The following is a 12,396-nucleotide window of genomic DNA, read 5'->3' as shown; positions in this document are numbered from 1 at the left end:
CTCAAAAAACCACATAGATATTGTCATTCAAAAACTCAAGCATCTTTTTGATATCAACTTCAAAGTACTTGTATGTACAATCATTGTTTTTAGCAAAGTAATTTTGCAAATGACCAACGACAAGGTAAGTAAATTTACGAGTTCCATTTTTATTGAAAAAGCAGCTGTCAATGATGGCAAAAAGCCTGGACATTGATTTTTCGTGAGAAATGGTTCTATATAAGTTGAAAAGTCGTAATTTTTTATGCTGTTGATTTTGATAAAATTTTGTGATTTCAAAATTTCCAAAAGTCCTTGTCAATATTTTAGTTAGGAGTAAAGAAAAAGGCTTGGTAGTACATTTTACTGTAACCCGCAATGTATCTTCGTTTGTAAGGATTTTTATTAAGTTTTGGAATCCAATATAGATAAGGTAAATCAAATTCATTTTGGTTGTTGGGAATATGAAATTTTTTAAAAACTGACATAATATTTTGAAGAATTTCCTACTTAGATAGGGAGCTAAGGGTATAAGTTGGATGACCACTTGTAGAATTAAATCCCAGTTCCTCTAAAATACTATTTAAATAATAAGTCTTACAAATTAAGGCAATGTTGTTACCTGCTTTGTCAGCTGGGACCAGTACATTCTGATCGTGTAATCTAATTCTTTTTTCACTTCTGACCTACTAAACACAGAAGGATAGATGGTTTTCCTATTGCCCTCAATCGCTTAATGCGAGATTTTAACATACATCTGATACATTTAATCCATTCAGACAAATTGTCAGATGAGTGTCTTCTTTTATGTCCGGCCCATCGTCTGGCGTAATCTTCCACAGAATCCATAATATTTATGAAATTATGTTAAAAGATCAGGTCCCTTAAATTTAGGACCTTTAAAAACTAGTGATTTAAGGTCCTCATTATTAACTATATTTACGTCACCAGCAGGACTTTAGTTGTAGGGTGAAGAAGAACATGAACACGAAGAAGGATCATGTATTTGATATCTAGGCTCTGTACAGTTTTCTTGTACATGTAATCAAAAAGTTTGGATGCAGCAGGTAAAAAAAAAGAAAAGAAATAAAAGACTGTCTATAGTGTTACGTTTGATTTATATTCCTTGATGACACTAAATTATTGAGAAAAACCATTGTTTGATATCTGTTAAACATGAATCAGTACAAGGTCCAGCGGGCTGGAACTTGTAAGCAAAATGAATTAGTTTAACATTTTCAGCGGCCATTTTGTCCTCGTAGAAGGTAACATTTAAAGGGTCGTTGGAAACATATGATGAACATACAGATTCAAAATACTTTGCTTCCTCGGTGTTTGATTCCTTGCAGTGATTATCATAAGGAATGCTTAAAACCCTTCCAGATTTATCAAGCCAAAAGCGAAAATTACTGAAATTGAGATTTTGGTCACAATTTTGAACAACAGAAGTATAGGTGGTACTTTGTTTCTTGGAAGATCTGTTTATTGCAACTGAGCAGTTTGTCCCAGAAAACTCGGTTTGTACTGTACTGTGTTCTACTCTCCCTTTCAAATAAATGAACAGGGCTTCTGATGCAGATTTTGATTGCAGCAAAAATTTTGGCTGATACCTCCATGTGTCATAATACAAAACCAATTCAAATACTGTTGAATTTTCTTCTGAATTCGACACTGAAAATAAAAAAAAAAACTCTTTAAAAAGGACTACAAATACATACAAAAAAATAAAAGTTGAATTTGTTCTAGGCATAGTCTGAGAGATTTGTAATATGTCCCTTTATTTCCAGAGGAAAACAATGAATTCTGAAAGAACTTATAATCTATATTTGTTTTCGTTGTTACAAGGACAATATTTATTTTATACTTTCTTTGTACCAGGTTTTATGAAAATAAAATCTATAAAGTGATAATTCTAATAATTCAAAAAAAAAATAAATCAAATCGTGAATAGTGCAAGATCTCACATAGAATTAACAAAGGTTTTTTGTTTAATTGTATGTTGTTTATATATAATAAGGAAAACCTTAAGTCATCTCTTTTTCGTACAATTTAGTTGTTAATTTGCCTTTATCATCAATAATCAGTAAAACATCAAAATATGAAACAGATGTGGTAGAACCCGCGGCGTCTTTTTATTTTAAATTTACTGTGATATATCGAGTTGACAAATGAAGAGAAGTAATAATTGTTAATTGATACTACGTCGTAAACAAATCTAAGAAATAAGTTGAAGGCCGCAAGTGTTTTCTTCTTCTCATGTCAAAGTCTTTGAATAAATCGAAAGACAAAGTTCTAGCAACAACGTCGAGGCCTCGGAATTGTGATATTAAATGTTCCCTGTGAATACTTAAACAAATGATAAAATTCGAGACTTAGAGGGACCTTGTTAAACGTTGACATTTTTAGTCCCTTACGCATATTTTGGTAAACTACTTTAATCAGTACCGTGAGAATGTCGAAATGAAGCATTTCTTAAAAGAATGTTGAAAGAATTAAAAATATTTTTTTTCTCTAAATTTGTAAACTCTTTAAAAAATCGACCGTTTTTTTTTTAATGAAATAACTGTTTTTCATAAATGTTAAGCGGTTTCCTTCTTTAAGTGTTTTTTGTTCTGCTTTTTGTCCGCACTAATGCATGATTGAAACGAATCGTTTTCAAGACTCAAGATTAAAATAAGCAAATTAATGTATTTTCAATAATCAATTAAGGAAATGAGCAGTGATTAAATTTTAGTGCACAATTTCATATTCGTTAACTGTTATGATTGTTTATTTAGAAAAACAGACAGTTAAAAGGTAAAAAAAAAAAAAAAAGAAGAAAAGAAAACAAAAACCTTTCTAACCTTTGTCAAATTTGACAATTGTCCCCTCACCAAATGCGACGGTTGTATCCAGGGGACAGCGGAATCTTCCATACATAGTTGTCATCTCCTCCCTCGATTCGGACACATTCAGATAAAGTGGTTTTATATTTGGTTTTTCAAGAACTCGCACAGCTTTGGAATCCTGTAAATTATAAAACTTAATCTTGTCAACGTATTTTCCCATACAAAAATACTAAGGTTAATCAGTTCCAGCTTAATTACTATCATATAAATAAAAGTTTCCCAAGTTATTGCTATAGTGACACTTAATTGAACAATAAAGTAAACCAAAGTAAAGTAATTGAATAAAAGTAGGTAAAGTAAATTGTCAAAATCATGGCTATAATGAATAGTAGTTCCAAAAGTTATCCATTTAGTAATTAATTGTTTTTAGGTTTTCTATATAGTAAATCAAAATGTAAAAATATGTGTTCATTTTTTTTTTTTGAATTGATATCTAGTTATTCAACGTGTCAAAGGGATCAATTAAATATTCTCACGTTTTGCCTATGTATCATAAATAATACATTTACTATTAGTAAACGAGAGGACCATTCTTTGGTGAAACTATATTGCATTCAGTCTTGTAAAAATATGAAAATATGATAAATGTAAAAATAAACTTACACAATGACAGGTGTCAATCACCACCAACAAGCCAAGAACAGTGATTTTCAACTTCCTTATGAACATGATATATCTTTTATGAAAACCTTTCAAATATATAGGACACTTTCTCTTTATCTTTGGGATTGACTGTTATTTATAAGTATTTATAAAGCGGTCGTAATAAAGAGAGTTAACACTGAAAATGTCAAAGATGCATCTATCGGGCACGTACCATTAAAGGTTTATTTTGGTGTTACAATGTAATTAATAAATATGCATACAAATGAAGATTAAGTCATAATTGTATTGAAAAGGCAAACATAAAAATGTCTGGGGTTTATTTCTTTGGTCACTTTGTTATATACATTATTAGCAAAGAATTAAGTTTTATTTAGTAAAGATAACTTCTTCTAAATATTCAATTATGGTACACACAATACACAGTTAACCATATTATCGGTGGTCCTTCAAAATGTCAAAGATTCATCTCTCCGTGATTCGGGAATATAGCATCATTTGTAGATATTTATGATTGTCGACGAATTATAATCAAGGTCACCGTAAGCCCAAAATCAGAAAAGTATTAGTTTATCAGTTTAACATGGAAATTATTAAGTGACATGGAAAGAGTAAATTTATGTGTACAGCGTCCCTCTCGAGCATTTTTTTCTCGAGACATCTTGAGACACATATATCTTGTTTAAATTGTTTCCTCAACAGTTGGTTAAACGGGCAAAGTTAACTTTTCTGGCAAGCTTTTTTTGGTAAGCCAAAGTCTAGTGCAGGTTCATTTTAAAAGAATTTTTGTGCCAAAGTAAAAGAATAAGGTATTTGCTGTCCCAGTGCGCGGGTTTTTTTTCATCTAATGAAGTGACAACTTGCATAACGTGTAAATTACGCCAACACCAACGTCATAATGATGCTAAATGACGTAATGTTGAAATGGATAAAAAATTATTTTCATAATGATATTACTTTAACAAAACAATTTCAGTTGGAAAATAAAAAAGTGTCGATTCTTTTCTCATCAAAATCGTTTGTTATTCTCATGTAAAATCAATTCGTGTGACCACCCAACCAATCGACTCCATTCGATTTACCTGAGAAAGTCGAATAATAAAAATCGCAACACCTTTAGATGCACATTTCTGCAATGTTTACCTCAACTAGGATGATATTTGAATTTTTCTTCTAAAACAGTACTCATCTTTTGTTTTTAGAATTTGTGAACAGATAAAATACCTTATTTTGCTGTACTTTATTTCTAGCTAGGTTGGACGGTATCATTGGCAATATACCGAATGTAACACAAAAATTTGAACCAAGATAAAAATTAAAAAGAATCATTAAGTTTAAGATTATTCTGTAGTACAATATCATGCAGATGAAAGTAGTTATGAGAAGATGTTGTTAACTAAAGAGGAAGTGTTCAAACTGCAACTGTTATTACAAACATATCCAGTGGTAAAGTAATCTTTCTCTCTTTGACACTGTGATGGCTTCTAGAATTTTTCATATTCTGAATCGTACGTCAATTTTTTGCAAAGTTTATGGTGAATTGTATATTCCAACCATGGAACGTTTTGGTTGAAAATGCATTATTCACAAATGTTATGCGAAAGCTAGCATGGAAGAAAAAGAATTATATGTCATAATGTATGTATTATCAGTAATTCTGTAGTAATGTACTTGAAATCAAAATGCAGTCTGGAAGATAGCAAGTTGTACATCATCCGGCGTGTTTCATATTTTCTGTCTAATTCATACTCTTCATGGATCACTTTTACTTATCCTTTTTCAAGCTTCTCTCGACATCCACACCCAGTCCAAAGGGCCTAGATAGTTCACAATCATCTACACATTTCAGGAACTGTCCAGCTTTATAAAGAATATGTAGACAGTCGTTGGTCCAATCTGCCACAATGATCTGACTCATGGAGTCTGTCACTAGCTGATTAGGATCAAATGCTTCCTTCCTTTTGGCTGGTGTGCCATCGTATCGGAATCGTACTCTTCCTGCCTTGTCTACCACTACTACAGCCACAACATTGCGATCAGATGCACATATATCTTCATTATTGTTCTCTGCAATAAACAACATAAATTTACCACTTCCATAGATTGCTTTTTCAATTTCATCTTTAAATATTTCCTGTTTGACTTTCTCTCCTTGATAACGGACAATCTTATCTTGGTCTCCGTTATATAGATTGACCAGTATGTTCCCTGATCTAGCTCAGTCCTGCTGGTTTCCAATCCTTTTGTGTGGAGATCATTATCCGTCTTCCTGTCTCTGACAATGTTCACAGTTCAATTCTCATAATCACTGTATATCAGGTCTCCTTCAATCCAAGCTGGATTTGACATGTGGTAGTAAAAGTATCCTGTAAAGATCCCTGATTGTCAACACATCGTATTGTTCTATCTAAACCACTAACCCAAACTTTATCTGCTCCTACACAGGCCAGTCCTTTTAGGTGTTTAACTCCAGTAGGAATCGTTGCAGTAACTCTGGCTTTGTCTAATAACTCTCTCGTAGACAAATAGGAGACTTCATCTGTTAGACTTGAAGTAGATATATCTGTGCCAATTTAACCATGTATTCTCCTACCTCCATTTTAAATTCTCTCCCTTCAACTGTGTAAGTTTTCAAGGGAGGAACTGAAACATCAATGACTGCTGGAAGGTCCCTGTATTCCGTCAGTTTGGATTTATAATTGGTGACCTCAGACACTTTGTAGTGCTAAAGCAATTCCTTGTTTTGTTGTACTGTTTCGGTCATGTCTGAAATCAAGCCTCTGAGTTTGGCCTAGTGTGATTTCAGCATTGTCAGGTGGTTATCTCTGAAAGATTTGATTAAAGAACTGAGTTTGTTGAAGATGTTGTCTACTTCTTGATGCCAAACTATTCTGTGTTTCTCTGTTTCTTTTTCAAGATCAGTATATTTTTCCTTGGACATAATTGTATCTCTTTCTGCATCATCAATTTTCTTCTTGTATTTGGGGATAACACTTGATTCAAGTTTCCTTTTGGATTTCCCTTGTCTTGTCATTGACAATATTTGGTATGTCTCTTATGTTGTGTCCATTATGCAAATTGATGACGCATTTCATGCAGACTTGAACATCACACTTTTGACAGTGGGCCTCACATCTCTGGCTGGAGTGGAATTTACACTTTGATAGATTAGGTTGTGTCTTTCGATTCATCAAAGGAAAAATGTCATGTGTTAAGGACTTCTGATTTTTGACACGTATGTTGATATATTCCTCACATAAACTGACCTGACAGCTATTACAGAATTGCTCCGTGGGGTTGTCACATAGATCACACGTGATGACTTACTAGGCCCAAGAAATGGGAGTAGCCATATTCTTGCTTGGTTGTCAAAGATTGAATCTGTAAATACATTTTGATACAAGAAATGTTTGTAAAGTATGTTCTTTTCCAAATGTGGACAAATGTGATACATTCTTACACTATACTACAGTCAAATTTTATGTAAGTCATCTAAAATAAATCGGTACACTTCCCTTTGATAACACACACACAAGCATAAGTCATGATCACAAAATTAAGTTTCAAAAACTCCACTCCAGACAGATTCCCAAGCCAAACATACATATTGTAGTTGTTGCAAATATATATCTTTTGAAAATCTGCATCATAGATGGAATGTTAGAATTGTGATTGGAGCAGTCATTATTTTACTGTTATCAAATAATATTAAATGAACAATGAATATTCTGACTTAATTATCATTATGTTATTAGAATAATTAGAAAATCTTTTAATTTCATCTGCACGACAGAAATATGTAATGGACATTCATTTTTATTTTGGCTTTCATTTTTTCCTCAAGAATTCCAATATGGATGTTTATACATGCATTTATACATGTTTAAAGTAAAACCCTGTTTAACTGCACTCAAACTTTTTTTAAAAAAAGGTAAGCCACACTAATTACTGAAATGAAATACAATGGTAAAAAGTGACATTGTACGTACAAAATTACCACTGTAAGTCATCTAAAATAAATAGTTGTTGGGATATGTTGTCAAGCAGGATATGACAAATCAGACAAATTATCTTTATCTTTTAAACTGGTGTTCTTTTTGATTATTTATCTCGTCAACAAAATATTATCAAGAATATGACTCTACTTTTCACTTATCTCCCTTCAAAGGCGAGTGTATTCCTCCTGGTTGTGACTGTGGCCGATATTGAGAAATATGGAGGTAGTTTACATGTAGACACGATAAAGAATCAGACGTAGCCTCAAAACAAACATTGAAAAAAATCCTCTCGTTTACAGTACCCAAATCGTTATTATTTAAGGATGCACGATACGAGAGGAAACACGCACGATACTATAGGATGCACGCTCAATACTATAGGATGCACGCTCAATACTATAGGATACACGTACGATACGATAAACGCAAAACACAACAGACCTGATAAACTTTTTTTACGATAAGATAAACGCAAAATCTTACAAGATTGTTTCAAAATGCCAACCGTTTTGACAAACGCATTGTGGTTTATCAACCTTGAAAACTAGATTACAAGAAAATTAAAAATATAAAGATGAATTTTATAACAAGAGGCCCATGGACCTTGGAAGTCATCTGACTATCATGATCCTAATACAGTGGAGTATCGTTAATCCGAACTCCAATAATCCGGACTCTTAACCTTCCCAACAAAATTAGTGGGGAGCAATTTATATTTAGATATACTGAGTATGTATCATGTATCAGTGATCCAGTCGCTTCATCAATCTATAAACTTGCTCGGCAACACGTGCATCTGGATTAACCTGAGCTCCTTATAATGATTGGATAAAAAAAGAAATAATCCGTAGGCAGTTCAGTGTGAAAATAAAGCCTAACCATATGTATGTAAAAAGTTCATCAACTTTCGAAAAAAAAAAACGTAGATTGTATTGGCAAACAATGTCATTATATCGACCATAGAGCTTGCAAAATTAATATAATTTTACACAAGTTTGAGATGTGATACTAATTTACGCCCTAATCCGTACCATTTACTAGTAATTTCTGGGGATGGGGAGGGGTAAAGACAAAACTATTTGTTTTGTCGTGCAACCAGAAACACTTTTTGTATGTCTTAGCTAAATTTAAGACAGGTGTTAAATGGGGCTTTTAGATGGATGCATTACATGTATAACGTTCTTAGGCAGTACAACTATAGCTTTTTTTTAAAAGAAAAAAAAAAGCTTTGCCGTCTTTAGCAACAATCTTAAACTGTAAACTGACACACACCTATCAGGCCGTATTATTCTTTAGTACTGCATTTCTTGGCTTTGGACTTTTCAACAACTTTTTACAGACATTAGCCCTACAGTATTAACGAAGGAAAAAAAAGAATGAACACGCATTTCAATGTTTGATTCAGAAAAGAAACTTTCTGTTCATCATGAAAATATAGCAAAACTTACTAATAGTTGTTAAAAAAAATAAAGTGTCAGTTTCATTTACTGTAATTTTATTTTTGTTCTTTTTGTCGATTTCTTGAAAAAATGTTAAGTCGTACGAAAATTAGATCACTAGAAAATTATCTCCTTTGCCTAACACAGAATTTCAACTAAGGAAACAATTAAAATTTTCACATCATGCATTTTCTACCAATCACAGAAGAGAGGAAGTGTGAAGTCCGAAGACTGTAAAATACTTCAACTCCGTATATCGTCTTCCAAGGAACCAATTAATATGATTATGCCCAAAATCAACGCTATTGATGCGTGAATATGTAGATGTTCAATTAACTACGATATTAATGACTTGAATAAATAGCTTATTGCTCATGTTCTGGATTTCAGAGTTGTGTTTCTTCTCTCTCTCTCTCTCTCTCTCTCTCTCTCTCTCTCTCTCTCTCTCTCTCTCTTTAAAGAACAAGGTTCACTTAGAGCCTTTTTTGGCCCTGTGAATTTCTGAAAAACTGAAACTGCTTAGTTTTAGTTGACAATGCATTAAATTTCATTAAGACATTTGGCGATTGCGAATCTACTGAAAATGACGTAATTTTCTGGCTAGTCAATGCATGAAATGCGTCATTTTCCTCATATCCTGAACAATTCTACAAAAACAGCCAATTTTTAAAGCTATTTTTCAATAATTAATATAAAGCGCAATATCTGATCTAAAATATGCAATTATTTACTGATAGAACCGTTTCTGAGAATTACAAAACATGTTTTTTTTTTTTTTTTTTTAGATCAGAGGGTGCGCTCATATTATTTTTGTTCTCTGAAAATACTTAAATATGCCTGTTTTCCTTAAAATTCAAGAACATTGCAATTCCATAAAGCTTGTTTTCCAAGACCTGGACTTTTAGGAGAAAAATTTTAATAGGAAATGAAAGCAATAAGTCTCTACTTTATCTTGATGTTTAAAATGGAACATAAGGTGTTAGTCAATAAATTGGTATATCTACAGGGCCATTTTATGCATAAAGTGAACCTGCTCTTTATTCAAAGTTCCTAGTTAAGGACATTACGTTCATTGATTTTCCCCTAGCTCATTTCTACCTTGCTTCATTCAGTTTACTTTTATGTTTTGTTGACTTATCTTTATTACATTTTTTCATCACGTGACATCGTATACGTAGATATGGGAAGTCATTACAGTTATGTCTCTAAGAGACGGTCCTTTGCCAACACAGGTATGTTTGATATTGCTTTCTCTTTGCTTAACAGTTTTATAAATATTAAGTACATGTACGATCTATCTATTATTTATTATTCTTTTGTAACGTTTTGGGTTTTTCTTGTATTTTGTATATAATATCATTCCTTCTTTCAGTAATGATATAAGGACCATGCCATTTTGGAACTAATTTTCTACACTGGCCCTGTCTAATTTGTGGACAGTAGTACCATACAGGATCTCCCACATTATAAGCTCTGGTAGATATTTTTCTATCATGATACTTTTTCATATTTCCAGCTGATAAAGCTAATTTCTCTCTAGCAAGAGAATGGATTTTATCCATCTTTTCTTGTAATTTGTAAGTATAGTCAGACATGTTACTCTCTCCATTTTCAGGTTCTGGTCGACCCATATCTATGTCCAAGGGTAATTTTATCTCCCTCCCTAACATCATCAAACTTGGAGACATGCCAGTAGATTCATGAACTGAACTTCTGTATGCAATCATCAACAGAGGAATATGCACATCCCAATCTTTCTGGTTCTTAGAAACAAAAGATAAAAGCTTCTTTAAAGTTCTGTTCATTCGTTCAATCATTCCGTCTGATTGTGGATTGTAAGGAGAAGTTCTAGTTTTGGTAACATCCAGCAATTTACAAACTTCTTTAATACTAAGGACTCAAATGTGGTTCCTTGATCACTGTGGATCTCATTTTGTACACCTAACACAGATATAAATCTTTCAACAAGAACCTTAGCTACTTTTTTAGCTTCCATGTCTTTAATCGGGTAGGCATCGACCCATTTGGTAATCTCCAATTACTAGGATATGTTTATTTCCAGAGTTACTGCGTGGTAACCCTGACATGACGTTTAATTCTGTTCGTTCCATTGGACTACCTGATGTGTAAATTTTTAAGGGAGCTTTATTTGTTTTACTGGGGCCTTTACATTTGGCACAGGTATCACAAACTCTGACCAAGTGTTCTATGTCTGACTTCATTCCATACCAGAAAAAATCTCTGTCTAACTTTTTCATAGGTTTTCTTAGATCCCAAATGACCAGCTGTTACTGAACAATGTAGCTGTTCAAAGACTACAGGTAGTAAAGCTTTAGGAAGGACTAAATGCCACTCTACATTTTTAGGGTTTTCATTTTCCCACTTTCTATATAACACATCATCCTTCAAATGGAGAGTTTCCCAGATGTGATAATAATGCTTAACACTTAAGCTACAAGGAGTTACTTTTGACCAATCAGGCTTTTTGCCAGCTACCTTCCACTGATACACAATTTTAATGTCAGGATCTGAGGTTTGAAATTTTACTAATTGTTCTCGACTGAATACATCTGTATTTGTAGCATTTGCTGTCACTACTTGGACCGAAGGAAATTGAGACTCGAGACTTTGTGCTACTTTATTACAATCGGAGACAGAAGAGTCATCTCATACATGTCTACTAGTATTTGTACTAACAATTTCTTGTTTCAAATCATCTATGTTCTCTGTAAGTTCCTGATCATGTTTGGATATCTCTAAATGTCTACCTTGAAATGAACAATTCCTACTAGAGGCCTCATTTTCAGATAGTAATTTCTCAACCCCAGAATCAGTTTCGACTTCAACCGTACTAACTTCAAACTTTTCTAAAGGGGAATAACTCTTATTGCACGCTATGTTGCTGTTTGTTACAGTTTCATATCTATTTTCATTTCTCAAACAGTGAGTACACTCTGTATTGAAACATGGACGTCTTGACAATGCATCTGCATTAGAGTGTATTCTTCCGGCCCTATGTTCTATGGTCATGTTATAAGTAGACAATATTTCTAATCACCTGGCTGTTTGTCCTTCAGGGTTCTTAAATCTCATGAGCCAAGTTACGGCTCCATGGTCTGTTCTAATTCTAAATTTTTGACCATACAGGTATGAATGAAAATGCTTCACTGCTAGAATAATTGCTAAGAGCTCCCTTCTGGTTACACAATAATTACGCTCTGTTCTAGAAAAGGATTTTGAAAAATAACTAACAACTCTTTCTTCACCTCCTTGTATTTGGGAGAGTACAGCTCCAGCTCCATAATTTGAAGCATCAGTATCTAACACAAATTCACCTACAGTTGTTAGACAACCTAAAACTGGAGAAGTAGTAAGAAAATGCTTTAATCTTTCAAAATCCTCATGATGTACTTTATTCCAAGTGTAATTTACACCTTTTTCTGTACGTTTATGTAAACATTTAGCTATGTTACTTTTTCTTCTATAGGG

The 12,396-nt window shown here is 33.0% G+C and overlaps 2 protein-coding genes across 2 annotated transcripts; both read right to left on the bottom strand.

Annotated features, from left to right (window-relative positions):
- Positions 1-1,114: 1,114 nt before the first annotated feature.
- On the bottom strand, positions 1,115-3,056 carry LOC133194401 (uncharacterized). Its single transcript, XM_061330363.1, has 2 exons — positions 2,823-3,056; positions 1,115-1,650 (listed from the first exon to the last, which is right to left on the bottom strand). The coding sequence occupies exons 1-2, from the start codon at positions 3,025-3,027 to the stop codon at positions 1,115-1,117; spliced, it is 741 nt and encodes a 246-aa protein (XP_061186347.1). The 5' UTR covers positions 3,028-3,056.
- A 2,179-nt stretch (positions 3,057-5,235) lies between these two features.
- On the bottom strand, positions 5,236-6,504 carry LOC133194397 (uncharacterized). The gene is made up of 2 exons (XM_061330359.1): positions 6,318-6,504; positions 5,236-5,537 (listed from the first exon to the last, which is right to left on the bottom strand). Exons 1-2 carry the CDS (start codon positions 6,502-6,504, stop codon positions 5,236-5,238), a joined length of 489 nt encoding a protein of 162 aa, XP_061186343.1.
- Between the last annotated feature and the right edge of the window lie 5,892 nt (positions 6,505-12,396).

The sequence above is a fragment of the Saccostrea echinata genome, unplaced genomic scaffold, assembly GCF_033153115.1.
Source record: "Saccostrea echinata isolate AGI-Se365-2 ecotype Australia unplaced genomic scaffold, CSIRO_AGI_Sech_v1 ptg000029l, whole genome shotgun sequence".
Taxonomy (NCBI): domain Eukaryota; kingdom Metazoa; phylum Mollusca; class Bivalvia; order Ostreida; family Ostreidae; genus Saccostrea; species Saccostrea echinata.
This window is presented reverse-complemented; position numbering and strand designations above follow the sequence as displayed.

Coding starts and splice junctions, on each gene's coding strand:
- LOC133194401 (XM_061330363.1), bottom strand. CDS start 3,027: ATGGGAAAATACGTTGACAAGATTAAGTTTTATAATTTACAGGATTCC. Junction 1,651..2,822: donor AATTGTCAAATTTGACAAAG/GTTAGAAAGGTT, acceptor TTTTATTTTCAG/TGTCGAATTCAGAAGAAAAT.
- LOC133194397 (XM_061330359.1), bottom strand. CDS start 6,504: ATGACAAGACAAGGGAAATCCAAAAGGAAACTTGAATCAAGTGTTATC. Junction 5,538..6,317: donor CAACATCTTCAACAAACTCA/GTTCTTTAATCA, acceptor TGTTTATTGCAG/AGAACAATAATGAAGATATA.